Source organism: Rattus rattus, chromosome 1, assembly GCF_011064425.1.
Source record: "Rattus rattus isolate New Zealand chromosome 1, Rrattus_CSIRO_v1, whole genome shotgun sequence".
Taxonomy (NCBI): Eukaryota; Metazoa; Chordata; class Mammalia; order Rodentia; family Muridae; genus Rattus; species Rattus rattus.
The window spans coordinates 268,766,658-268,793,908 of record NC_046154.1 but is presented as its reverse complement, the minus strand read 5'-3'; the positions used below and the strand labels follow the sequence as shown (position 1 = coordinate 268,793,908).

At 48.3% G+C, this 27,251-nt stretch overlaps 1 protein-coding gene across 4 annotated transcripts in view; it reads right to left on the bottom strand.

Annotated features, from left to right (window-relative positions):
• Nucleotides 1-201: 201 nt before the first annotated feature.
• The window catches only part of Ano6 (anoctamin 6), a 180,495-nt gene continuing 153,445 nt past the window's right edge, over nt 202-27,251 (bottom strand). For all 4 annotated transcript variants that reach the window (XM_032885493.1, XM_032885498.1, XM_032885502.1 and 1 more), the window contains 8 exons: nt 26,371-26,596; nt 25,165-25,334; nt 24,866-24,963; nt 19,188-19,318; nt 12,943-13,148; nt 9,169-9,371; nt 7,656-7,761; nt 202-3,128 (listed from right to left, as the gene is read on the bottom strand). In XM_032885493.1, the coding sequence (XP_032741384.1) occupies nt 2,922-3,128; nt 7,656-7,761; nt 9,169-9,371; nt 12,943-13,148; nt 19,188-19,318; nt 24,866-24,963; nt 25,165-25,334; nt 26,371-26,596 (1,347 nt within the window). In that variant the 3' untranslated portion in view covers nt 202-2,921. The remainder of the gene's footprint in view (nt 3,129-7,655; nt 7,762-9,168; nt 9,372-12,942; nt 13,149-19,187; nt 19,319-24,865; nt 24,964-25,164; nt 25,335-26,370; nt 26,597-27,251) is intronic.

The following is a 27,251-nucleotide window of genomic DNA, read 5'->3' as shown; positions in this document are numbered from 1 at the left end:
TGTCTGAAGACAGCTACAGTGTATACATAAAATAAATTAAGAAAAAAGAATGCTTTAAAAAAAGTCATTTTAGATATATTCTATACAGAAGTGCACATCTATCATCTAAATGATACTTAACCAGTTACCGGCAAATCTCAGAAATCTGTCACTTTAAGAACATCAGTAAGACAATTATTAAAACCTAGTTAGAGCACAGCATTGTTTGTAAAACAGAATTTATTAAAATGCTCATTAAAAATATTAAAACGCATAGAAATGAACGAACATCAGTTACAAACATTACACAGTATACAGGAAGCATCATGAACCTCAGTTCCGTCTTAGCTTAGCTGTGAGCACTGTCTCCACTTCTCAGACGTAATTGGAGCGGACACAAGGAGCAGACAAGTATGGGACCAACACACCCCACTCTGCCCCCATCACAAATGAGTGCCCCATGAAACTCAAGACCCATGTGCCCCGCAAAGGGGAAACCTTGACAGACTCATTACCAGGTGGCCTCATTTAATTTCAAGACAAACTGTGGCCTTCTACTTCTAATGGGACACCTAAAACATCCGAGGAACATTTAAAGAAAAATCCCCTGAGTACTGGGTCTACTGATCTCATCCATTAAAGCGCAAAGGCATTACGAAAGGACAGACTTTCTCTAGTGGTTCATGCTCGACAGGTGGGTGGCCAGATCTTCCCTCACAGTCATGCCCTTGGCTTTCCTGGGGCTGGGGGGTTATCTCACTGCCACCGAAGATGTCCTCTCCGTCGCCAACTTGGCACAGGTCTCACAGGAATGATACTGATGCCGTGGGACCCTATAGCCCACGGCAACTTTGCCGGTCAGCATTCTGGTAGCATCAGACGCCATGAACGTTCCCTTCAGAGACGCAGGGTTTGTTTGGTTTCTTCTGTGCACAGTGGTACTTTCTGCACCGTGAAGGGAGTTCTTGGCTGGGGGTACACGTGGATAAATGCACTTTTTAAATTCGATGTTTTCTTTGTATGTACAAAGAAAGGAAGGGGAGAGTTATGAGAGGAAAGATCTCCTTTCCTATGGTGTGAGGTGTGACTGAAGGTGAGCACAGGCTCTGGAGAAGAGGTAACGGAGGGAGTAGGAACTCCAGGGCAGTTGGGACGGGGCCGGGGGTGGGGGGAGGAAGGGCAGGGAGTGGCACCTGGTTTTAGCTGTGGAGTGAGAACCTTCCTTGAGGGCGGGGGAAGGCAGTCATTTCTATCTTAGCTTAACTGTGGTTAGACACCGTATGGCAGGTCCTGGACTCCCAGGACAAGAGGGGAGGGGAAATGTTTCCGCTGAACTCAGAACACTGTTTTGATTAATCACGTTGATTCTCTAGTAAGCCATTCCCGGTGGGCATTTAAAACCAGGAATTAGAGCTGCTTCAGCTCAGTGTTGAGACGGCCGCCTCTCAAACCATTCGCTTTCCTTGGCTCGGCTCCTGGTCACCCAAGCCATTTCCCACCACGCCAGTCAGCAGAGGCCCAATCCCAAAATGGTGGAGGCAGGGCCTCCTTCTTCACTTCCCCGCCCTGACCTCTGTTATCAGTCCAGGGTGCGAGGTATCAGAGGTACTGGAGGAAAGGCCGGGCATGTATAGGCTGCGGAGAAACTTCAGTCAAGCAACAGGGAGGGAGGGCACCAGGAAGCGGAGGCTTAGCAGCGAGCCACCAGCAGATAAACCGGCCTTCCCAGAACCTCCCTGGTGGCCTGAGAGGAGGCTTGGGGCTCAAATCGAATCCTGGGGTAGACTTGTCTCTGGCACAGTTGTGATTACAATGAGTTAGCAGGCCTAGGAAAGGGACGGAGCCCACAAGGAAGCTGGTCACGGCGGCAAGCAGAGAAGGCAGTGGGAGTCCCTGTGAGTGACGCGGGGCCGCAGAAGGATCACAGGACATGGCTAGTGATTGGGTTACTGGCTGCTGCTCTGACTATGCCCAGCGTCGTGAGGCCACCAGCCTTCTCAGCGAGACGGGCAGAAGGCGCTTGGTGATTGGTAGTGCCTGCCTTCTGCATGAAGTTGATGGGCTTCCCAGCCCATTCTGTTGAGGACGGTACAGTCATGATCATTTGATTATCATCTTACCAAGAAAACTTACATATCAAGAAGAGGTAAATTAACCGTTCAGATCAGTAAGAGTTTACTACCTTCTCCTCTTACTCCCTTAAGATCTGAAAGCCAGTCATCATTGGTCAGGCCCAGAGCATGCTGGGAGTACTGCTAGAAAGCAGATGTCCCCGCGGGGTAACGGGGACAGGCTTCATTCAATGCCCTCCATCTTCATGCCAGTCGAAGACGAGCTTTTCTTGGAGGTGGAGATGCAGGCTAAGGAGATACAGAAGCGGTTCCATAGGCAGTGGAGTCTCCTTCCCTGGGGTACAGTGAGACGCGGAAGTACTGTGAACTCTGGAGTCTACCTGGCACCTCCCAACAGCATCCAAACTCAATCCTGATCTGGCTGTTGTTGATAACACAAATGCGATTAAGGCTGAGGTCTGCCTGGTCTTTGGTGGTAGTGCCATCCGGACGAAATAGGTCTGGGATAGATTTGGCAAAATTAAGAACAGAAAAGGAACTGCACCTGAGGTCAGGAAGGCAAAGCCTCCTCCCCTCCCCTCAGAGGACTTGGGCCCACCTGGAGGCTTTCTCTGTTACCAATTTTATCAAAGGAGGGGACAGAGTCAGGTCCTCCAGGTAGGCGGTTTTATGCCCTTCCTGATCAAAGTTTTTCCCTTCTCCAGTTCCCGCGTTGCTAGCTGAAACTGGAAAACAACCATATAGGGCGGAAATGGGTATGGCGAGGACCCCGTTTGCCTAGGAAATGGAACACCGTCCTCTCTAGTGATTCACAACAAGCCTGACAGCTAATTACTTTTAAAGTGCTTCTCAGGACCATAAAGCGCTCTCTCATTCGAGTTTCGGCCTCACGCTGTTGTCAGCCATTCCTCCCATCCTTTCGGCGATGAGCCCCATGTTTTTGGTCAGGTCTTTGAGGTGACTCTCATGAAGCAGCTTCTGTGTGAGGTATTTCTCCCTCTTGATCTTGCTTTTCGTGATCTTCGACACATCCGGAATTGCGTACGAAATGAAGAACTTCACAGAGTAGATGACGTGCTGTGGAAAAGGAGAGAAGACGACGTTAGAGAGGCACGGAGTCCCCGGGGGCTTGCTCTTGCCTGTCATTATGGTGGTGTGTCTGGGTGAGGGCAGACACGGTGGCCATTCCGTCTCAAAGCAACGGGATATAAAGGAGTGACCTATGGAGGCTAGCAAAGGGGTATCAGAGCCCTTGGAACTGGGGCTACAGCTGGCTATGAGCTGCCATGTAGGTGCTGGGAACTGTTCCAGGTCTTCTGTAAGAACAAGCGCTCTTACTGCCTGGCCATCTCGTCCACCCCTCTAGACAGCATTTGGGAAAATACCTTTTTAAAATTCAAAACTAGTTTTTTAAACTTCTCAATGCCATTTCCATAGCTGGTTCACTATGGTTACTTTCACCGCTGTATAGCTCTCCCGGTGAGCGTGCTGTAACCCCTCTGTCCCCTACTGTCCTCTACTTTAAGAACTGGACTGGTTTCCAGTTTTCACATTAGCAGCGCTGTTGTGAATGTGTAGTGAAACACTCTCTGTTGGTTTCTAAAGAGCAGGAACCCATAGGGGGCGCTGCTGAGACACTTGGCCAGTCGAATGCCCAGTTGTTTTTTTTTTTTGTTTGTTTGTTTTTTTCTTCTTCTTTCTATTTTTTGGAGCTGAGGACCGAACCCAGGGCCTTGCACTTTTCTAGGCAAGCGCTCTACCACTGAGCTAAATCCCCAACCCCCGAATGTCCAGTTTTACAGGATGACCAAGTCCTTTCCAGAGCGGTTGCACCTGCTTTGCTCGCTCCAGCAGCGGGACATTTTCGGCTGTGCTCTGTCCTCTCAGCGCTTGGTGACATCCCACTTTTCTTCTTCTTTTACCAATTTTCTGATTTTCAGACGGACCCTGATTTTGGTCTCACTTAAGCATTTCATCTGTTACTGACTGCCCCAAAGTTTCTTTAGCTAGGTATGTTCCATGTATAAAAGGGATATATAGAGAGAGACAGAGAGAGACAGAGAGAGACAGAGAGAGAGACAGACAGGGACAGAGAGAGAGACAGACAGGGACAGGGACAGAAAATGAGAACAAATTGTACCTAGTGTCAGGCACTGCTTAAAGCTTTGAGAGAACCTAGAACATTGCGACCCTGATCTGTGCTAAACACACACACTTTATGCAGAATACTCTGCACACTTAACACTCAGCCAAGGGTTTATGGGGTTAGGGAATGAGCCATGGAGGTATCAGAGGGCAGAGTGGGGATGGGGGGGAGGGTTTCCAAGAACTCGAGTGGTGAGGCTGGAAGGAGAAGCGACTGTGAGAGCCACAGACATGGCTGGACACACCACAGCAGGGAACTCTGGCTTTTACTTTAAGGTCAGAACTCAGTAGTCTCCAGAGAGAGACCAGGGCCCAGCCAGGCAAGAAAAAATGGTGGCTCAGGCCTGTCAGACCTTGGTTTCTCTAAAGTTCCCCCAAAGCCCTGCATTGGTTCCTGGCTTGTGATGCAATCGAGGGGTTTAGCAGAAGGAGGTTAGGTTACGGTGGTGTGTGCTTGCAGGGCACCCTGGGACTCTATCCCTCACTTACTGGCTGCTGCAAAGGGAGAGGCTTCATCTCCATAGCATTCAACTGGTTTGGGGGGCTACCTCAGTATAAGCCCAGAGCAAGAGGTGGGGGACCATGGATGGAGACTACCAGGCAGAGTGAGCCTGCCGGCATTTCGAGGCAAAGCTAAGGGACACGTGGGGAAAGCAGGCAAGATGGTAAGAAGGGGTCAGTGGTTTACTGTTGAGGGAAAAGCCAACAGGCTTGAATGTGGGGCTGAGAGAAAAGGAAGGCGGCTGGGAAGGGCTCCGAGAACTCTGTCCTGCGAGAGTGGTTGGACAAAGATGACATAGCACAGAGGAAGAGATTGCAGAGCAGATCGAGATCGGGTAGCCTAGAGTGGGAAAGTACGGGAGCTAACCATGCTGAAAGCTTTAGCAGACTGGGCTCAGACGGGGAAGAGGCATCCTTGGGGCAATTTGCCTTTTTCCTGCTAAACCGATGTGACCAGGGATTAAAAAACGTGCTTCAGTACTGCCTTCATTGTATCCCAAATGTTTTGGCACGTTTGTTCCCACTATCATTTGTTTAAAAGTTTAGAAAAAAAAAAACTCTCTTAAATATCTCTACCGATTTGCTGGTTGCTTCAGAATATGTCGTTTGGTTTCCGTGCACATGTGTGCTTCCCCAAATTTCTCATTTAATTGCACTGCACGCAGAAAGCCACTTGATAGGATTTTAATTTTTAATTTTTAAGCATGTGCTGAGACTCGTTTTGCGGCCTCCCGTGCGACGCGCCCTGGCAGGGTGCTGCTCTGTTGAGAGGAATGTATGTGTCACCCCAGGCGCAATGTTCTGTGGGTGCCGTGTGAGCCACCCCCGTCTAGAGCACAACTCTGCAGGTTTTTTTTTTTTCTTTTATTCGGAACCGAACAGGGCCTTGCGTTTGCTAGGCAAGCGCTCTACCACTGAGCTAAATCCCCAACCCCAACTCTTCAGGTTCTTATTTTGGGTAGAGATGACCTGATAAACCCCTCTGTCACTGACTGACAACCGCTTCTCCCTTGAAGCACACCGACCGTCCTTTGACACTACATGGCACTGTCGGCTACGTATTACCTATAGTTGTTTCTTCCTTTTGCTGAATGGACCCCTCGTTGTCCTAACTTTCCTAGACTTCTTTTTCCTGCTTTAAAATACAAAACAAGTGTTTTCCTGAAGCCAGGGGACAGGCTTCATGGAGGAATGAGAGGTTGGCTGTGTTGGTGTTCACCGCCGGGTAACATGTGGGAACAGATGCTGTTCAAGAAATTCACCACGGGACAAACATTATGGTCACCGTAGCCAGAGCAGAAGAGTGACTTAGGAGGTGAAGAATGGCTGGACTGGAGGAAGGAGTGGAAGGGGAGTGGGAAGCGAACACTGCTATGCCTTTGGGGACCCTGACCTCATTAGGGGAAGAGCAATAGAGTGGAGCTGGTGAACCCCACAGATGTGGCAACAGATACGAAGGAAGAGAGTCCAACAAGAGAAGGGTAAGACTCCTCTTCTCCAAGCTCACCTACATAGAGGTTGGTAGCATTCACAGGTGGCCAGTGTCATTTCTGGGTTAAAGCCAATAGGACGTGATGCCGTCTTTTAAAAATATCCTGCAGTGAACCTTCTCACACATTCTACGAGGACCTCTGTATTTACGAGCCAGAGAGAATGGCCTTAGTTCTCCTTTCTTTTCAGCATTTTGGATTTTCTCGTTTTGGTGTTTGAGACAGCGTCTCCTGATGTGGTTGTGGTTGGCCTGGGTCCCACAGGGGCCAGCACCTCTGCCTCCTCTGGGCTGGGATAGACACCCCTCTGTGCGGGACAGTCTGCTGTCCTGTGCCTACGATTGTGACTTTATGATCTAGTCCAATGGTTCTCAACCTATGGGTCATGACCACTGGAAAACACATATCTCTGGTGGTCTTAGGACCCCCCTCCCAAGCCATAAATTTTGCTGCTACTTCATAAGTGTCATTTTGTAACTGACTGGCACTTAGTTCTTGGGTTGAGGACTAGCCTCACAGGAGTTAAGAAGGGCTCCTCCTCTGTGTTCTCTCCATTTGTTAACTCTCTGTAAGGGTTGGTGCTTACCAGCATTCTATCATGGGGGGATAAACCTCTGTTATTCCCTTTCGCTGCCTCTCTAAGTTAGCTGAAGTACTACAACTGTTGTTCCTGGCTCCCACTGTTGCTATGGAGATGCCTCCTTCATTCTTCTGGTCTTGGTTTTCTTCCTCAGCTGTTTGCCACTTTCCTCTGGCCCATCTTTGGGGAGTTGCATCTTCCTTTATGATGTATGCTGTACTTTCTGTTCCATGGCCACCACCTGTTGTCTATCATGGGACGTGTCCCTTTCCTCCATCCCCCATTTCCTTAGTCTATTGTTTATTTATTTATTTTAAAATCAGATTGCAAAGTCTCAGAATTTCGCTTGATTGGTGTTTACACACGACAAAAGACTTACCTATGGTGGGTGGCTTAACCAAGCGAGGGTTGATGTCTTTTTTTGCCCAGCAAATAGGCTCCCTAATTTATTACTAGTAACGACCTCTCAGACACTGGCTAGATCAACTGACAATCTACAGCCATGTCATTTCCTCAGCACTAACTTGAGAGAGAGAGAGAAAGAAAGAGGCATTATAAGGAGTTGGGGGTGCTCCATGTAGCAGCATGAAACATAGATACACCATAGCTCCCTGGGCAGAGGCCTTTCACAATCCAACATGCCGCTCGGTGTGCCCCAGTGTACAAAAGGCACCTTGAATACTGTATGCAGTGGAACTGAATCTCCCTTGTCATGGGCTTGCTTTTTAACATTTAAAGCAGATGGCTACTTCATTCAGTGTTACGGACTATCTACTCTTAGGCCAAGCCTGATTAGTTCATGTCCTAATATATACATTGAATAAAGTTGGTAATACTTAAAGGACATAGATGGGTGGCCACAGGCTCTCTCAGAGCCCATTCTCTTACCTCCATGACAATGATAAAAGCCAGCTTGGCGGCAATCACGTGCCAATAGTAGATATTGTGTTTATACTCTTGTGGGTGCCCGGGTGGGTTTCGGAAGTCACGGTACCTGGAAGTACAACCAGGCATGTTAGGAGACAAATCTTTTGGATTAACACTGTGAACGAGAGCCTGACTTAACACTGGAGTCATCTTTGATGCAATGATTTTTAAAGTGGACATCACATACATTTCACCTTAAGTTCAACTTAAGTACCCAGGAGTATCTTATCGTTGAGCATGTAATGAGAAAGTGAGGAATCCAGCTGGGTAAAACAGGACGCTTCTTTACAAAGTTTGTGTATTTTCCCCAAGGCTCTATCCCTGCTTTCTGAGAAGACACAAAACAATTTAGCTATCTCGTGGAGCCAACTGCTCCCGACCATCCCACCCAGTGGAGCCTACTGGTTAACTCAGGGCTTTCACGCAACTCTTGTCTTCTCGGGCAGCCCACTTCTAATTCCCGGGCCGTGAGGTATTAGACATACAGGAATGTAATTGCTGAGATCAGCATTCTGCACAGTCAGAACAAGCTGACCACTTGGGACAGTGGTCTTAGTCTTGTCTGACTTCTTGGTTGTGATACTGGAAATCTGAATCAGAGAGGCTCGGAGCAGTTGAATTAAGTGAATTTGGGTTTAAGAAACCGTAATAGAGAAAATAAATTTGCAGGACCTAAGTGGTCAACAAACTACCAACTGGTAAGTGACCTGGTGTGCTCTATCCACAGTTGTCATTCCCAGCCACCAGAGCAGAGCACGTGACACCCCTTGAACGCATCCACCTTTACATCTTTGCTGAGGTGCCAGTGTGTCATCACTAGCTTTTTGGTCGTCCTTGAATAACAAAGTTGTCTTATTTCTTTCATTGCACTTTTGGGGATGGAACCCGGGGCCATGCCCAAGGACGCCGGGGTTCTCTCCTGCTGGACTACAGCCTGAATGGCTGGCTCGCTCTTCTTCTATTTTTATTTTACTGAAATAGAGTTTTGCTATGTACCCCAGGCTGGCCTTGAACTTACTATGTATCTTAGGTTAGCTTCCACTGGAAACAATTTAACTGTAGCAATACACCCCTCAGTGTGGGGCTGTGGGCACGCACCAGCACTTCTGGTTTTATGCGTTGTGCCTGCTTGGTGAGAACTACCACCTCAGCTGCCTTCCCCAGCTCCACAAGGCAGGCTTAGAAGGGAACGGTCTGAATCTGTAGCTCTCTCGGCTATCCCCATTCCTCAGACTCGCCAGGCTTTTGTACTCCATTGTTACAATGTGTCCATTTGAACACCTTTCAAGTCTGGTTCACAGGTTCTACCATTGCTCTCCAACAGCTTTAATCTTCTGAGTATTACCGAAAAGAAAGCACTGTGAAAAATGTCTCTTCTGACACAGACTTAAACGATACTTCTCACACCTACCAAAAGCTTTTTTTTTTTTTATAAGATGAAGGACATTTTTCAAACAGGTGAGTCAAGACTTGCCTGCACAGGGTGTAGTTGCCAAGCCCAATGTACGGGTTTTCTTTGTCTGTATTTTTGAAGTCGGTGATGTTGAAGACCGAGAGAGTGTTGTTGATGTAGCCGTCCATGGTGTAGTAAGTGTGGTCCCCATAGGGAGGGATGGAGAAGGACCAATAGTACACCAGGCGGGGGATCATGTCTGAGGTGAAGGCAATGATCATGGCCTGCATTGGGGGAAATGAGAAAGGCGTGTCAGGGTAGCAGCTACGGTTCACGGTACAACAGAACCGCGGTTTCCAACAAGCTGTATCTCTCAGTGTCAGTTACACATATTCCATGTAGAAGACACGTTGGGAGGTCTTCCATTCTAAAGGAAGATTGGAACGACCAATGGTTGCTCGCTGAGCTTCTGAAATACCCGAGACGATTTGTGGAGAATGACTGACTATACTGGGGCACCGTGAAGAGCTGAAGGGGGGAGACCAGCTGTGCCTCCTGTGTGTACAACATCCACTTTTTTTTTTTTTTTGGTTCTTTTTTTCGGAGCTGGGGACCGAACCCAGGGCCTTGCGCTTCCTTTACAACATCCACTTAACCTCAGCGTGCTTCTTCACAGAGCCCGGAGTCGGCCGTGGTTCAGTTAGAACACTTATAGCATGAATAGAACCTTGCTCCATAGAACTAATTTGCAGGATAAAGACTGATTTGTTTTGTTTTTTTAAATAAAAATCACTTGCTTGAAAACTGACTAAAACATACCTCTCCTGATCCATGGTTACATAATGGCCACTAAACTCTCATTCCCCTCTGCCATGCTATCTTAGACTTCCTTACACAATCCATGGCCTGATAAACTACCGTGGGCCCGTTCTATTCACTCAGTCAGGAAACAATGCTAGCTTTATAACAACCCCGTATCTGAGCATCCAAACTTCCAGGAGATTAACAGGATAAAGTTCTGAAACCATAAATTATCATTTTAACACAGCTTCGTATGTTCCTGCATAGAAGGAATAAATGGGCCAGTTACGAGCCTGTGTCTATGCCAGGCAGAAGTGTTCTGGGACGAAAGCCTACTTAGAACTACATGCACCTTCCCCAAAGAGCTTTAATTTGAGGCTTAGACTCTGATATAGGAAACGGCTTGCGGGGACAAAGGGGAAATTGTATCTATGTTAGGCCAATCATCAACTGAAGCACAAGAACAGACGTGCGTTTTTGGCTCGCAGTGATTTTTAATGGTTGTCATCCGGACTTACGACTTAGATACAATGAGACTACAAACTAACAGACAAGATGCGGGCAAAGCAGAAAAACAATGAAGCCAGCATCCTGATCTCTGTGATGTGAAGAGAGAGAGAGAGAGAGAGAGAGAGAGAGAGAGAGAGTGAGTGTGTGTGTGTGTGTGTGTGCATGCCTGCCTGTCAACTGTGAGGTAAGACAGGAAGATTTGGTCTCGGGCCAGATCTCAATATCTTCCTGGTCTCCTTTAACTCCAGGCCATCTTTTAACAGAATCACTGGAGATAAACTTTGGGGGAAGAACAAAAACTGCAATCAGAACCACAGTTCTTTGTTTTCCTGACAAGGCACCTTTCCCCCTGAACTGAGCCGCTCTGGGATGCACCGCAAGAACACACATAACGTAGCTCGTCCCGTTTCCCCATGCTGCTCTGCACACACGTCCCATTTATATCAAAATAAATTAAAACTGCCCTTCGATAGCAGATGCTCTGGCGTGGCAGGACAATGTCATCAGGGCTTATTTATGGAACTGTCGGCTTCCAACTCAAGTGACTTCCCAGCGCACTCCCGCTTGGTGCCTCCTACCCGGGTGGCCTCCCTCCCTCCTTCTGCACACATCAGGCTGTGGCCGTTATGGACAGCACTTCAGGGGGGTGGGCTATATACATGGGGTAACAGACGTGTTTCCTGTAAGTGTGACAAATGCTAACAATATGGGCTGAAGGGTTGTCAATAGTGTGACCAAATGACACGATCTAGTGAGGGGCTTGGCTAGGGCATATTATAATAGTGACCAGTAACCCCAATTAGACAGCAGGTGTGTCTCTGCATGAATACACATATTGAGAGGTGTGCGTGCGCGCACGTGCACGCGCGCGCACGCACACACACACACACACACACACACACACACACACACACCTTTGGAAACCCAGCCAATTCTGCATCTCTGCTCATGGAGGAGAGCCATGTCGCCCTGGATAAAGAGAGAAGGTGCCTAACAGAATCGTTCCAAAACGCTTGAGGAATCAGGAGTTTGAACCAGATCAATTTTCTGTTTCTGAGGGTCAAACAAAAAACCCTTTTAGTTTCAAACCTTCGTGCCTGAAGCACGCGGATCTGTGTTCCTGCCCTGCCTAATGTACTGTGGCACACTGGCTGTGGCAGATTCCTGCTCTCATGGCTGTGGACTCGAAAGGCCTTGCTGTCACAGCTCTAAACATCAGCCTTCATTTTCAAACACAGTGGGCACTGAAGGTGGGGGCTGTTTGGGGGAGAAGAAACTGATGTAACCCATCAGTTTCTCAAAGCTAGAGGTTGCCTGCAGTTCAGAAAAGTGGTGGGGGTAGGGTGACAGCTAACATGTTTCATGGAAACCAGTCAAGGGGGTGACTGATTCTGAGGTGCCTGTCAGAGCCCTCAGGGAACCAGTGTTAAAAATGTCAGGTAATGACGTCAAACAGCGGCCACTATGCGGATGAGGACCAGGCTCCGGCTGCAACTCAGTGACTTCCCAAGCCATGCTGAGTATAGAACCATTCATGTAACACATATAAAAAGGGACTCAGCAGTGTGTGGGGCCAGGGCCACGCAGCTCGAGCAGTGGTGCGGGGATGTGGAGCTCAGATCCTCCTGACTTCACAGCGCACTTCCGGCTTCCAGCGCCTGAGACGGACCTGGCCACTTTCTCTTCTGCTTTTGCCGGAGCTCCCGGGGACTCAGCAAATTGTGGCTTAAGAAACTAAAATTGAAAAATCATTTTGTTTGGGAAGCTGGGTCTGGTAAGATTAGTAGTGAAATATGGGCGGAAATAACCCTGTTTCTGAGGACATTTGTAGGCAGGATCCGCTGATGGCTGGTGTTAAACTGGTCCGCTGGAGAGCTGCTGCTTGACCTCTGCCCAAGTAAACAACATACACAGTTGGACCTGTGTCCCTCACAGCTGGGACTGCCCCACCTCTCATAAGAACTTATCTCCCTGAAGACAGGAGGGCCACTAACATATAGTTAGGATGGATGGACACACACACACACACACACATGTGTATGTATGTACAGTGATGATATATGGTGGGATGCTTTTAGGATGCTCTGACCCGGTATGAACCTGTATCTGCCTGTGTTTAAAAGCACTTTTATGTCATAGATGAGTAAAAGTTTCAGTCTTCAATACTCTGTTTCTTTAGATAAAGACATTGGCAGAGGAGAAACAGTGATCCCTCTGCAGGATGTCCTGTTGGGCGAGTCGATGATGATGATGATGATAAATTAAAATGTATTGGGAGACAGTTGCACAGCAATTCAATACCACACCGGGGCTAGAGAAATAGCTCAGTGGTGAAGAACTCTTGCTGCTCTTGCAACAGACCCAGGTTCTATTCCTAGCACCCACAGAGCAGCTCACAACCGTCTGAAACTTCAGCTCTGGGGGGCTTCTACTCCCTCTTGTGGCTTCACCAAGTGCATATGTGGTCCACATCCACGCAGGCAAAACACCCACCCGTGTAAAGATAATACTGGGTGGTCTCCCCGTGAACCCCAGGCTACTCACGTTGGTCACCACGGCCAGGATGGCTATTCCTTGCATGATGGGCTGCCACGCGCCGATATCCTGGGCCTTCTCTGGCACCATGCGTCGAAACTGTGTTGTGAGCTTCCACGCGTCCACTCTTATCTCCAGTATATTGTTCACCAGGGCCAGCAGGGGAGCCAGTGGGAAAGAGGCCACAAATAAGGTGACGAACCCAAACTGAATAACTGTCAACGGAATGGACACACATCATGGTGGGGAGGACAGATGGGAGGACGATGTATTTTCCTCTATGCTTGTAAAGAAATTTAAAAGGCCAACAAAATGACCCACCCCAGTAAGGAGACACAGCCATGGCCAATCACGACACAGTGTGCTCAGGGCAGGACAAATACAAAACATGAATATGAAATCCAAAGAAAGGTGACTAAATACAGCTCATTTCCCACACACGTGGGATTCGCTCAGAAGGAACGACGCATTGGAAACTCTGAGTCAAGCACGGTTACTTGCTGGTCATATTCTGGAGGCAACCTAAGCGTGTTGTTCACTCTGCCTCTTAAGATGCTATGAGAAGCACACCCAGGGTTTGGGATTTAAAAACGAACGAAGTGCAAGTATCTAGTAAGCAAAGAGAAAACGAAATGCGTGGATATGAAGCCGATACTCGGAGGAATGTTGGAAGCCTGCTAGCAACAAGCAAACTTCATCGCCTCTGTGTCACACGCACACATTCGGGAGAGCCCTAACCCTTGTCAGTCTGTGTGGTCCCAAGATCAAGATTCTAGTGGTAACTCAGCCTTTTCTCTTCATCAGAAACGTATGTGACCTTGGTATAAATAAAGGATGAACTCCACCATGGAGGGGATGAAGAATGAGGTAAGACCAACGATCTAGCCGAGAAACGTCTCTGAGGTCCTTCCAGCCTTACTAGCAGAGCCATGGAAGACACCTACACAGGTAAGAGTGAGCCCAAGACTGGAGGAGAGGTCACCTGACAACTCTTCTAGGCCTGCACTCCATCTACTCAAGAAGGGCAGGGCTGTGTTCGGTATATCTGCTTCCGGTCTGAGAGATCAGCCTAGGAGAGGAGTACTTCAGAACGGGGAGGAGGTAAGCCACCCAGGCCAGGCAGGCATGGTCAGCATCAGGAAAGCCAGACAGGCAAGGACCCAAGCTGTGTTAGCAGCAGGAGTCATGCCTGCCTCTGTACCTCTCTAACCGCTATCCACACCAGTCTTGGGCCAGGCAAGTAAGAGACTGCAGAATGGGGCAGAGTTGACTGTGGCAACCCAGTCAGTGTCCAGCCTACTGGAAGGACAGCTTGGGGTCCCTATGTTAGATAGAATGAGAGTGTAGCACAGCCATATCTTGGTTGTTCAAGAGAGGCCAGAAATAACACAGTTAAAAAGCACAAAGAGGGGTTGGGGATTTAGCTCAGTGGTAGAGCGCTTGCCTAGCAAGTGCAAGGCCCTGGGTTCGGTCCCCAGCTCCAAAAAAAAAAAAAAAAAAAAAAAAAAAAAGCACAAAAGAGAAACCACACCGTTTATAATAACGAAAACAATGCTTGGTTAGAATAAGCTAATGATAAATGTTAAGACTAATGATTATTGTAGAAAAATGAACGAACGAATTGCATATTTTTAATCAGCAAGAGTCAATTTGGGGATATACAAATCTAGCTAGTTAATTCCTTATGGTTATCTTAGACACTTAAATTTCAAGAGACATCAACAAACAGTTAAAACAACACTGGCAATTACTGTAGATTACTCTGATAAAGAATCCAGTTCAAAATGACACTGGGTTCGAGTACACGCAGACACGGTACTGATTAAACAGAAGGTTTTAAAGAAGAAATACAAATATTCATGGGTTCTCACACAGCTGGCTACATCACTGGAAAAGCCAGGGCCTTCGTCACTTTTGCCCCCAAAAGGATTAAGCCATTTTTTTTTTTTTTTTTACATTAAACACAGTGAGAGAAGAATTTCTAAGCACCCTTTGGAATGAAGCATAAGAGGTGTTAGTGAGGCGGAAACCACTCATTGTGAAGATCCCCCATTGCTCTACAGCACTTTCAGGATGGCGGGCGGAACCCACACTTCTCTGCCAGTCACCCCATCCTCTAAGCTGTGCATCCCACAAGCCCTCACCACTGTACGGAAGCCACTCCTGCAGCTTCCCAACCCCACCTCCAGATGTGGCTGCGCACGCCAAAGCCCAGGAGTGCTCTTGACCTCGCTCGTTTAGACAGATAGTTTCTGACAGGGCCAGGCAGCTCCCTCTCCACAGGATGGTTTTTGATTTGTTTTTACTTAACGTAAAAAGGCAAGTTATATATTAAATACGAGCCTCTAGAACTCCATTCCCAGCAGGGCGCCATCCGCTTCCTACAGCTCTCGCATCCACAGGGTTTTAGCTTTGACTTTCCCTCCTGTCTTATGAACCTGTCTGCCATGTTTCAGTCTCCCCGGAATAATACTGGCACCCTCAAAAGCCTTCTCTGTGGAGAGAACCCTGCTTCACTCAAACTCCTGCAAGGCACGCCCGATCCACCCGCCATGGTCTCACCTTCAGCTCCTCAGTGCCTGACCTGTGCACCCACTTTCCCCAGTACCACTGCCATCCTCACGTCCTACAGACAGCAGAGCATCTCCACACCAGCTCCCCTCCTGCGCATTCTATCTCCTGGAAGGTATCTTGGAAATCCTATCCCTCATCGACCTCCCGAGTCACCTCTCCAATGCTCACCAAACCCGGTCTCCCCACATCTATTCCCTATGCGCACAACCTCTGTTTACGAACTTTTCCCTTACCGGCGTTGACTGCTGTAACCTAATTAATCGTCCTCCCACCAAATACAGACCCCATCCAATGGCTGCCACTCTGCTTCTGGAATAATCTGACCCTCGACAAAACGACACACAGTTCTCTTGCTTACCAATATCCCTACAAACCCCCATTTGTTCATCTGAACCCCAAGCCCTGGCTATGCACACAGAGGCCATCTCGTACGTCTGTAGTTTACCTCAGATCCCCACCATGCAGCCTCTGCTTCAGAGATGCTCTGTCTGTGTAACACTGAAGCAGTCAGGGAGTAGCTCTGCCTTTTCCAATGTGTCCAGTCCTCCACTACTCCACACCTTTGATGCCAACACTCGCTTTTCAGAATCACATTCACACACATCTGCTTGACCGAGCCTCTACTTGGCTCTTACTACACAAACTGCCGTGTGTCCAGCTCTGTGAGAGCATGCATCGAATCTCGGCTTGGCACAGTGGCACACCCAACACTGGGTAGTGAGCAAACACACGGGAGTGACCCATCTGCCACACTAGAAAGCCATTCATTTAAGGACTAGAAGTCTTCAGTGCGGGAGGTGGACAGGAACACAGGAGAGGCCAGGGAGAAAGCGGGTCCCCTCTCTAGAGAGTGTGGCCCATCTGGTAGGTGTGTCACAGGGAGAAAATTGGTGAGCCTGGGTGATGTTAAAGAGCTGAGTGATTCACAACAGGAAGCCTTGTCTGTGGAGATCACTGTAACGGTTGATGGTGTCACCACAGCAGCACCTAGAGTCTCCTAGGAGATGGGCCTTGGGGTGTGCCTGTCAGGGAGTATCTCGATCCCGTTTATTAACGTGGGGAGATTCTGCCGTGGGCAGGGAGCCCCGGGCTGTATACAGCGGTTAAGGAAAGGTAAACATTAGCACACACGCATCTCTCTCGGTTTCTGTAGATGTGATGTGACCAGCTGCTTGGCGCTCCCACACTGCTTGGGCTTCTGCACCGTGGTGGACTGTAGTACCTTGAACTGTGAGCTAGAATGAACCTCTTCCTCCCTTCAATGGCTTTTCTCAGGGTATTTTAACCCAACAACAGGGAATAAAGGAAAATAGCCTTTATCCTCATGATTTTTGAACGTCTGCTTTGGGGATGGGGGGGTACAATTATCAAGGCAAATGTGGAGACACAGTGCAGGAGAGACATGGAGGGCTCATGACCTTGCTTTCGTGCCCTTGGCTCTGGCACCTACCAACGAGGAAGATGCCGTCACCACATTCTCAAGAGGCCCGTGTCTATGACTGGTAGACCCAAGGTACAGAAACAGTATCTTCAGCTTCCAGACTTTACTATCAGTAGCTGTTCCTCTCCTTAAGTTCTCTGAGGTGCGGTCTAAGATTTTGCCAGGCAACTCTGGCTAATACCCAATCTGAAATCATGGGGGAATTCACGAGCAGCAGTAACAAGAACAGAAACCATAGGCATCCAGCCTCAGTGGGCAGAGAGTGGGTGGAGCAATGCAAATGTAGGATTGACCAGGGGTTGTATACTTGCACCAAAGGTAGCAAGTACCTGGGAGTACTAAGTTCCAAGCACTCATGCTAAGGGCTTAGTAGCTACCTCCAACAGGAGTGGAGGGGGGGAGAGGCATTCATGCATGCACAGGATTATGGGAGTCAAGGCTGCCTAGCCCTACAAGGGGAGCTAAGTGGATCTGTGGAGGTTCCTAGGAACTGTGGTAGCTGGGGGGAAGTCACAGGGCTACCTGCTGGGACGAGGCAATGGAAGAGGGAAGGCCACACCCATGGGGAGGTGCCTAAAGGAAGGTGCACAGTGGCGTTGCTGGCAAATGTGGAAGAACACCGTGAGGGTCCCGTGGGAGTGGCACCACTCCCAAAGACAGTATTTATTTTTAGAGGAGTAAGACAAGCATTCAAAGGGTCCTGAAGAATGTATCGTCCACAACGTAACACTAAACACGGATTTCACTGTGTTACTGACTACCTAGTAACAGGCTGCCTGTACTCAGAAACCTGGGAAGATCGCTGGGATGGCTGGAAGGCATGGGGACAAAGCACTGTAAGAAATCTCGTCTGTTATGACAGAATATATATCATACATATACTGTAGGGTAGGATGAGACGAGATTAATTAGTCCATAACTATCGAATAGGCCTATGAAACTCTAAAAGTCTGATTTTTTTTTTCTCCCCCAAGGCATGGGATGTCGCTGTCCCCTGAATGGCATACAGTTAGCTAATTAATTTGGGAAAAAACAACTTCCTGTAAAGTCTTCTTTGCTGGGGAGAGGCTCAGATAGATAGCATTCTATGCCAAGGTGCTATTATTAATGGTGACAGTGGCCCTGGCAAGAGACAGTTAGTGAGGACATGGACTGACTTGCACTCGGTCAGCACTGATGCTGCACCCTTAGTAAAACCCAATCCTGACAAAAAGCAAAAACGAACTTCAAATCTGATCCCAGGCTGCTAACAGACACAAAATGGACTGTTTACTCACCCAGACAGACAGATATTCTTGTGCGCTCTGCATATTTTTGAAAAGGGACTTTATACATAGAATGTGATTTAATAATCCACCTCCCCACCCCCCCAATCTGCAGGAAACACTGTCCTGGAAAAGACACCAACTCCTCTGCGTAAACATAAGGTCTGTCAGTTTTATGCCTGTTTTTCTGTTCTCGCTACCTTAAAAAAAAAAAAATGTGATTCATTGTAAAGTTTCGGAGAAAGGGCAGAGAATATGTAAACAGTTAGCCATCTTTTAGATTTAGCAGGTCATTCACAATACAAAGGTTAGCGTTGCCAAAGGGGGTCTGTTCTGAGCTGCAGCTATTTAAAGGCAACAGAGCTTAAAGCCACACCCACCAGCCTGGGCAAGTAATCCACAAATGGACAAGACATTCAGGAAGGTAGGGCGGGACCTGTGCCAAGTCCTAACTCCAGGCCGTACACTGGCTCTCTTTGCTCATGCACCACATACAAAGCCTGCACAGAAGAAACCAGAGGCCATCTCGGGCAGGACCAAGGTATGAGAGGGCAGCAGAGTTCCTCCTGCCATGAGGGAGCGCGTCCTCCCGGGCTTGCTCCGTGATTCTGTTCCTGCCCGTCGCTGTGTCTGCATGGACTGGGGCCCAAGCTGCCTGAATCATGACAGTGATAGGGTTCCTTCACAGACAACACAGCCAGAACACTCTGAGAACTCACGGCAAAGTGATACGTCAAGGAAAATTCCATCTCATTGCAGAGTAATAAATCCTTAGCTTTGAACAACATAGACATTAACAAAACCACACACACAGCCGTTGTATCTGAAAGCTTTGATTTTTCTCTACTATATAATTCTATCCTGGTAGAGAACACACAGCTCTTCACATCAATGCACTAAATAATTCTGTGGCTCAACAACAGATGCTTTTCAACTCCCAACACGCAGCCCGACGTACTTTACAGAAAACTTACTCATCTCAAGGTACTCATAGAACAATCCCAGCCTGCCCATGGGCTGCAGATGGTAATCCTGTTCCCATCGTGGGGTTATCTTTTCTGATCCGGAGACTCTTTTATATCGTCCAATTAGATTCATAACCCACCTGTCAGAAAGATCAAATTATAGATTAGAACACACATTGTCAGGCCTGCATCATTAAGTATTTCTTGCTATCTCAAAGCTGACTATGTGATCCTCCCAAGAAATTAGTGTCTCTCTTTTGCATGGTAAACATCTTCAGTTTGTCCAATTTTTCTCTAATCATTCGAAACGTCTTTTTCAGTATGAGAATTATCAGTGAAATTAGCAGAAGGAAGGCAATGACACAGACTAGTCCTAGCTGCTCCGGACAAGCTCTATTTGTAATAGTGTGTAAGGAGAACCAGGGATGGCGTCTCAGGTAGGGTTTACTGCTGTGAGCAGACACCATGACCAAGGCAACTCTTACAGGGACAGCATTTCATCGGGGCTGGTTTACAGGTTCAGAGGTTCAGTCCATTATCATGAAGGTGGGAACATGGCAGCATCCAGGCAGGCAGGGTGCAGGAGGAGCTGAGAGTTCTACATCTTCATCTGAAGGCTGCTAGGAGAAAACTGACTTCCAGGCAGCTAGGATGAGGCTCTTAAAGCTCACACCCACAGTGACACACCTACTCCAACAAGGCCACACCTCCAAATAGTGCCACTTCCTGGGCCAAGCATATTCCAACCATGACAGATGGTCACCTTATAATAGTAATTGTGAGGCACTGAAGGAGGCAGAATGCTAAGTAAGCGTCAGGGTGAGCACCTCCAGGCTGGGGTACTTACTATCGACTACAGACAGCTTGAGGCAGGATCAGACCTGCCTTTGACAACTCTTATGATCCCAGGAAGCAGGAAACAAGGCCACCACACTGGCATAGGATCTCTGGGACCAGTGGGGGAGGGATTTAGGTGTTCTTAGCTATGGGAAGTGAGGGGCTACTCCAGAAAACTACACACAAAAATGATAAAATAGCTCTCAGGCTCTGCCTCAAACCAAACAACTTGAGGACAACAGAAGAGGTGCAGGTCCTCCGGATGAGGGTGCAGAGCCTGCCTCGTGTACCCCTGCACACCGCTCTATTCCAGCAGTCTGTCTTTTCCTTTTGAATATCATGTTTCTCTGTCCCTGAAAAATGCCTGCTCTTTTCCTAGCAATCTGCCTTGAAAACAGATCTCAAACGGCAACAGAACTGGCCATGGGTCTGTGACAAACTCCTCAACTGGCAGCTGGCTTCGAGTGCACACACAGCAATCTCCTACGCTTCGGTTGCTTAGACAATAGGCTTGTGTGGGTCGGAAGCTCTGACAATGAGGACCCATCACGGGGCTCTAAAGACAAACGCTACCAACTGGTGCAGGTCCTCACCTGTTCCTCCATCCCACCAAGTGTTTAAAATGCGAGGCCGACAAGAGTTTTCTCACTGTGCTGGCCTTCCTCCTGCTGGAGGTCTCACTGCAGCCTCCCCTGGCTACCAGTGTGGCCTCACTCAGGGCAGACACCCGTCCACAGAACCTGGCCCTGGCTTCCCCATCTCTTCCCACTTCCTCTGTAGGAGGTCAGGCAAGTAGGAAAACTCAGATTCGGAGGCCCCTAAAACCTACACTCCCCTGCTTTTCTGGTGGAGTTAAAATCCCCTTGGGATGTCCGCTGACCAGGGCAGATGTCAGGATTAATGGGAAAACAGACGGGGAAAGGGGGTCGGCACGCTTCCCCACACACATGGGACCTTCTGCTGACTAATATGAGCTAACAAGCGGAGGCCACTGGATATGGAGCTATGACTGGAATCTTGGCTTGGAGACACCAGGCCATGTGGACTAATAGCTCCTGCTTAAGGATGTCATTGTGGACCGCAAAGCCTCCTCCCATATGTCAACTCAAAGATCCCAGGATGCCTCAAATATCGCTGCAGCTGTTCCAGGTGTCACATAGGTGACACCAAACCGTGATGAATAAGGGCTCCCTCTCTGTTGGTTTGTTTGCTCCGCCTCCCACTCCCCAGCCTTTTCTGAACACTGTCCATGGCCTGGAAAAAGCAGGCATTTTTCTTGTGGGCTTCCCAATACATCCTCTGTCCTCGTATATACCTAACTCAGCAGATACTTCTCCCTCCTCTCATGCTGTCTTCCCACGCGCCTAGGCCACAGTAGATGACTCTGCCTGGCTTTCTGAGCTATAGGCTCCAAGCCTATTGTTCCACTTTCCCGCGTTGAATTACTCCTCTGTAATAGAAATCCATCCATCTTCTGAACTTTTTTTTTTTTTAAGCAAAAATAACAATAAACTGGGCTGGAATCCTGGCAACAGATCTCAACCTTGACTACACATGGGAACTGCATCACAGAACTTTAAAAAGAAAAAAAAGTTCCAGATCCTTTCCCTCCCTGGTCAAGACTAGAAGCAGAGGTTACAAAGTAACTCCCGTACAAATTACCATAATATTAACAAACCACGTAATAAAACTTTGTATCTCATTTTCTCTTGGCCTTTTATCAAACTAGAGCCAGGCGTCATTTCCTTTTAGTACACCCCACCCAGGAGCACCCACCACATCCTGAATTCAATGTTCTTCTGAAGGATATCAGTGGTGGCTACTTGAGGCCTTGTGGCAGCCCCTCCTGAGGAGGTTTTTCTCTACTACAGTATCTTCTCTTGTTATATAAATGCATCATTATTTTGAAAAGATAAGAGATACATAGAGGGAAAGAAATGTGACCGCTGCCCCCTGGCTGAACACCCAAGGACACTAATGTTCTAGGTCTTTTAGGGTTTTCATTATTTAATGTTAACATCATCTTTGGGGAAGAAAAAGAATCCCTAGACTGTCTCAAACATCAGTGCCAGGAGGACCAGCGGACTGACAGGCTCTGGCTCCAGAAAAACACCATCTAATTTATTGATGATTTGCATATGAGGCCAATGCAGCACTCGCTCGGGGGTGGGGTGGGGTGGGGGTGGGGCTCATGCCCAGCGCCTGCTCTGTGGCAGGGACCAGTCTAGCTGTAGGCTCGGCTTAGTCTAGGAAGTCATGTTGACTGAAGGGTGTGGGTGGGCCTGAAACGGCCAAGTCTGAGAAATTCTGGTCGAACATCCTTCACTGTGCTCCACTGGCATAGTGCCCTCAGGAATGCAGCCGAGATGGTTGTTTGCTCTGACACCCTTTAGCGGAGCAAGGGTCTGGGAAGCTCTACCGGATTCTGTGTGGAAGCCCGGAACTGGCCCGTGCAGAGCAGCAGCCCCAGGGAGGCTGCCCTGACTGACACTCGGCAGTCTCCGGTTTCCAGCCAGTGGAAGAGAATTAAAAACATACGACATCAGTATCTCTAGCCAGAATCGAAATCTCTGCGATTGTTAACAGTAAGTTTACCTGAAGTCAAAATAGGGACAGGCCATTGGTGCTGTAGTCACCTATCGATTGCTCATAATTAATCTGGGAAATACGCCCTTACCCACTAACTTTGAAAGCTCAGGAAACAGCTCACTGCCAAGCAGTGGCTTATCAAAAAATTTAGTGTTAAACAGCCTGCTTGGCTCGGAAATATGCTGCTTTAGTAGCCTAAGAACGAGTTAAGTTTTTTCCTTAAAAAAAAAAAAACGCATTTTCATATTGAAACAGCATGATTTGCGCATGACCTACTTTCACTTATCTGGAAAAGCACAAATATGGACTCGATGAAAGGAAGGGTTGTTTTCTGTGCAGCAGGATTAAAGTTATCTCGCAGCTAAGGATGGAGCCCCTTCCTGGGAGGGGAGTGCTGTCTTTGCTTTGAGAAGGGCCTTGACCGGTCACACTGGAGGTGGGGGGATAAAGCCCCAGTGAAGAGTGTGGATGCACTGAAACCCAGTCGGAGTCTCCGAGGGGGTGAACAGAAACCTGGCTATGAGGGAGGCAGAGACTCAGGGCAGAAAAAGAGGTGGGAGTTGTTGAATGTAGGGATGGAATGCAGGGAAGAATGCACGGGGGCGTCGGCCTGCACCCGGTGATGAGTTCTAGGCACGTGCACCCCACTGCACAGTGGGATGAAAGGCGCTGCAAAGAATTTACATCTTGAAATTAAAATCCTTCCTAAGTTGACCTCCATGCTGGAGGATGTTAAGGAGAGGGGGCGCTCTGTTGGTGCTGTCCTGGAACAGAAAGGAGATCACAGAGGAGGCAAAGTAGAAGGGTGACCAGAAGTCCCATGAAAGCAAAAATGGAAGCCAGAAACTACTTTGAAAAGGAAGCGTGTGGTCAGAACAGCCTCTCAAGGAGGTTCCCTGCCTCCAGAAGATCTGAAGAGCATCAGGTCCCATGAATTCATCGACTACAGTACAGGAGGCCATTCTGGGTGATGTAGTGGGGGCTGAGGATCACAGAATGGGGCAAGGGTCCGGGTCCTCAAAGCCTGACCAAAGAAGATTCCCCTGAGAACTTCTGGAAAGGCCTTGGCTAGCCAACATCTTGAAGTTAACTCAGTCAGACCCATGTCAGACCTCTGACTTCTAGAACTGGAAGACATTGAACCCTACTTTAACCTACTAAGCTTGTAACAATTTGTTAAGTTGCAATGGAAAACTATAATATCAAGTGTCTTGTTTGCACAAAATACAAGTGGTGCTGGACTATGGACAAACCTACAGTAGGGCCCTTGCGTATCAGGCAGTCACTGTGCCCTGCCACTTCTCGGTGTTTTGGGAAAACTATTCAAAAAGTCCCATGGTGATTATTTCTAATATCTCGGGGATCATAGGACATGTCTGTTCTTGACAACACTGAGTCTGAGGTCATGGCAACCCACTGTAACCCCTCACTGCCAGTGTGATCTGGGTAAGTCATTTAACCCCTTCAAGCCTCAGATCTCCATTAGCAAAAGGGAGATTAAGATTTGTTAAATTAAGCTATGTAACTATGTAACCGCCATATACACACATACACACGGAAACACATAGCCCTTAGTACAGAGACTGGCATATGTTAGGCATGTAACACACTACTGTTGACGGCTTCTAGATGCATGGGGACGGATGCTGTGCAAGTCTGTGGCAATGCGTAGTTCACAGTGCTAACAAGGGCCCTTTCTCAAAGGTCTGTTTACTCAGCCATCAGTGATAACCTAAGAGACATAAACTACAGTAGGAGGGGTTTCTGTTAGATGTGAAGAGGAAGGGCTTCTATAACTACTGCGTGTGCCCGAGTGCACACTGAAGTGCACAGGAGCATGCAAAGTCCAGGGCTGACATCTCGTGTCTTCCTCAATCTTCGTCTAGCGTCTTTGAGGCCTGGTCTATCATTGAGCCCAGAGCTGCCCAGTGAGCTCCAGGGATCCTCCTGTTCCTCCCTCCCCAACACTGGGGCACAGGTGTTAATGGCAGTGCCTGGCTTTTTACATGGGTCAGGTTTCCAGTTCCGGTCTTCATGCTCACACACGAAGCACATCACAACTGAGCCATCTACTGAGACTTTCTGTGTAATTAATAAACACATACAAACTACTGCTTGGACCTTTTGCCCGGAGGCCTTTAATTTCATCAGATTCTAATCTGCTTTAGAGACAGAGGTATGGCTCCGTGGGTAAGCTATTTCAGTGGGTGGGCTGACCTGTCCCCCATCCTGCCACCCAGGACCACCTATGCGGTACTCACGGGAGCAGAACTTCTTGTATGTTGTTCCAGATCGCCTTTCCCCCCATGATGATCGTCAGCTGTGTAGTCAGTTCAAGGAGGCAGCCCCCCGGGTCACACTGGCGTGTCACAAAGAGAGCAACATTTAGATTCCAGGTGTATCAACTTGCAAAGACGCGTTAGATTAACATTTCTGTTTGTTCTCTCGGCTAAAAATACCTCAGAAATACACAAGGAAGTCACTATTCATTAGGCAGCCGAGAGAAAGCAAGTGGCAGCTTCAGCTGTCAAGAGAGTTAACAGGTCTCCGCTTTTCTCACCTCTTCGTTTCTGTATTTGCCCAGCCAGTACACCGGGTCCCCCGGATAGCCGACAAATTTGCCCTTGAAGAATGCGATGTAGAAGCAGGAGGAGTAGTAGTTGACAAACTGGAACAAGAACATCTTCATGGTCAGGCTGTTCTCATAATCAGTCTGGGTCCTTGGGAGTTCTGCGGTCAGGTCAACCACAAGAGAGACACTGAAATTCCGAATAGCTCTGAGACCCAGATCAAAGACTGATATCCCTGATAACATGCTGAGAGAACTATGATACACTGTTTCAATTTAACCTGCTTTCCGTTCCTTAACATAGCTGCTGTGTTGGTTTTGAGTTTGCACATTGTTATGAGTTCTCTTCCCAAAGAAACACAGTATATCTTCCTTGGCAAGTTGTGCCGTGTGCTTTGGAGTGTGTGTGTGTGCGAGCACATTCTCCTTAAAACCTATAAATGCTATGCTATCAAACATCAGCAAGAACTGTTTTGGTCTAAAATCCCCCCGCTATCTCTGTGGTCCTAGGGAATCAAACCCTGGACCCGTGCCACTGAGCAACATGGCCAAGTCCTCAGAAAATGAGCTCTGAACTGACCACCCAGTTCTTTTGTCTTCACGAATTGTAAGATCTGTTGGAAACCGTGGAACAGACTGCCTGCTAGAGGCATTTGGGAAGCACAAAGGATTGTCCTCCTAGCTACGAATCTCAGCCAGTCTGACCTCTGAGCATCACGCTGAGAATGACCCACACGCATGCAGGGTGTGGGAAGCCCCCAACCCTAGCCACGAAGCAGCTGCCTGGGACTCGAAGTCATCCAGAATCGGCACACATCACAGCAGACAGCGCTGATGAGAACTGTATTAAAGGAGACAGCATGGGGGACGTCGCACACCCACCAGTGTGGCAGTTTGTTTTCTCCATGACAGAGGCTCGCACTTGTGGCGGGAGCCGAGACCCTATTCTGCTGGCTCGCTATAAAGAGACCATTTGCTTTCAGTGGCAGAACACGGGAGCTAATGTAACTGAGCATACTCTTCTGCCTGATGTGCTTACAGAGCTTGGGCATTACCACCACTGTCTCTTCAAACACAAAGATGCGCACGGCTCACTTCCCTCACGGGCTGGAGCAAGATGCTCCCACTCAAAAGCTCCCACCGATTTTAACCCACGGGAATGAGAACGGCTCAATGGCTTTCCAGGCAGGACCTCACCGAAGTTGGTGATCATGATGGCCACCTTCTCGTAGATCGTGTTGAGGATCATGATGATGATGAAGCTAATAATGGAAGCCGTGATGGACGTGGCCATCTGTGGGGTCAGGTACTTCTGGATTGGGTCTGTCCCATTGGGGTTCTTGGGGAGCGTCGTGGAGAACACGATGAACACGGACAGCCTGTAGACAATGATCCCGATCACAGAGGCGATGATGAGCAGGATCTGAAACCACCAAGGAGACACAGAGTGAGCTTCAGCAGGAGTCCGTCAGAGCTGCACCGGGGCTGGCCCCGTGCTCAGGTAAGGAAAGGGTGGGTGCCCCGTGTGGGAAATCTCAGGTGAGTGCCACGAGAAAAAAAATGGGGTGGAGTGGGAAGAAACATGGTGGCCAAAGAGGAAGCACCCACCAGAGTGGGATACTATGGACGGTCACACTGTGCGCTGGGCAAGAGAAGACATGGTCTGTCACTTAGTGCGTGTTCTACACAATTGTCCTGTAAAACTAAGAGAGTGTCACTAAAGAATGTCTATGCTAAAGGGGCGTTATCTTCAGATAGCACAAAGGCGGGAGGACCTTCTAGGTCAGTGGGTCTCGACGTGTGGGTTGTGACTCCTCTGGAGGCAAAGTGACCCTTCCCCAGGGGTCACAGAGCAGACATCCCGCACATCAGTTATTTATAGTACAATTCATAACAGTAGCAACATTACAGTTACAAAGTAGCAATGAAACAATCTGGGGTGACCACGACAGGAGGAAGTGTATTAAAGGGTCGCAGCATCAGAACCACTGTCTTAGGCAGAAGGAGTGTTCATGACCCCAGAAGCACTGTAAGTGTCCCTTGTACAATGCTGAATGGGTCAGCTGTGGGGTTAGCAG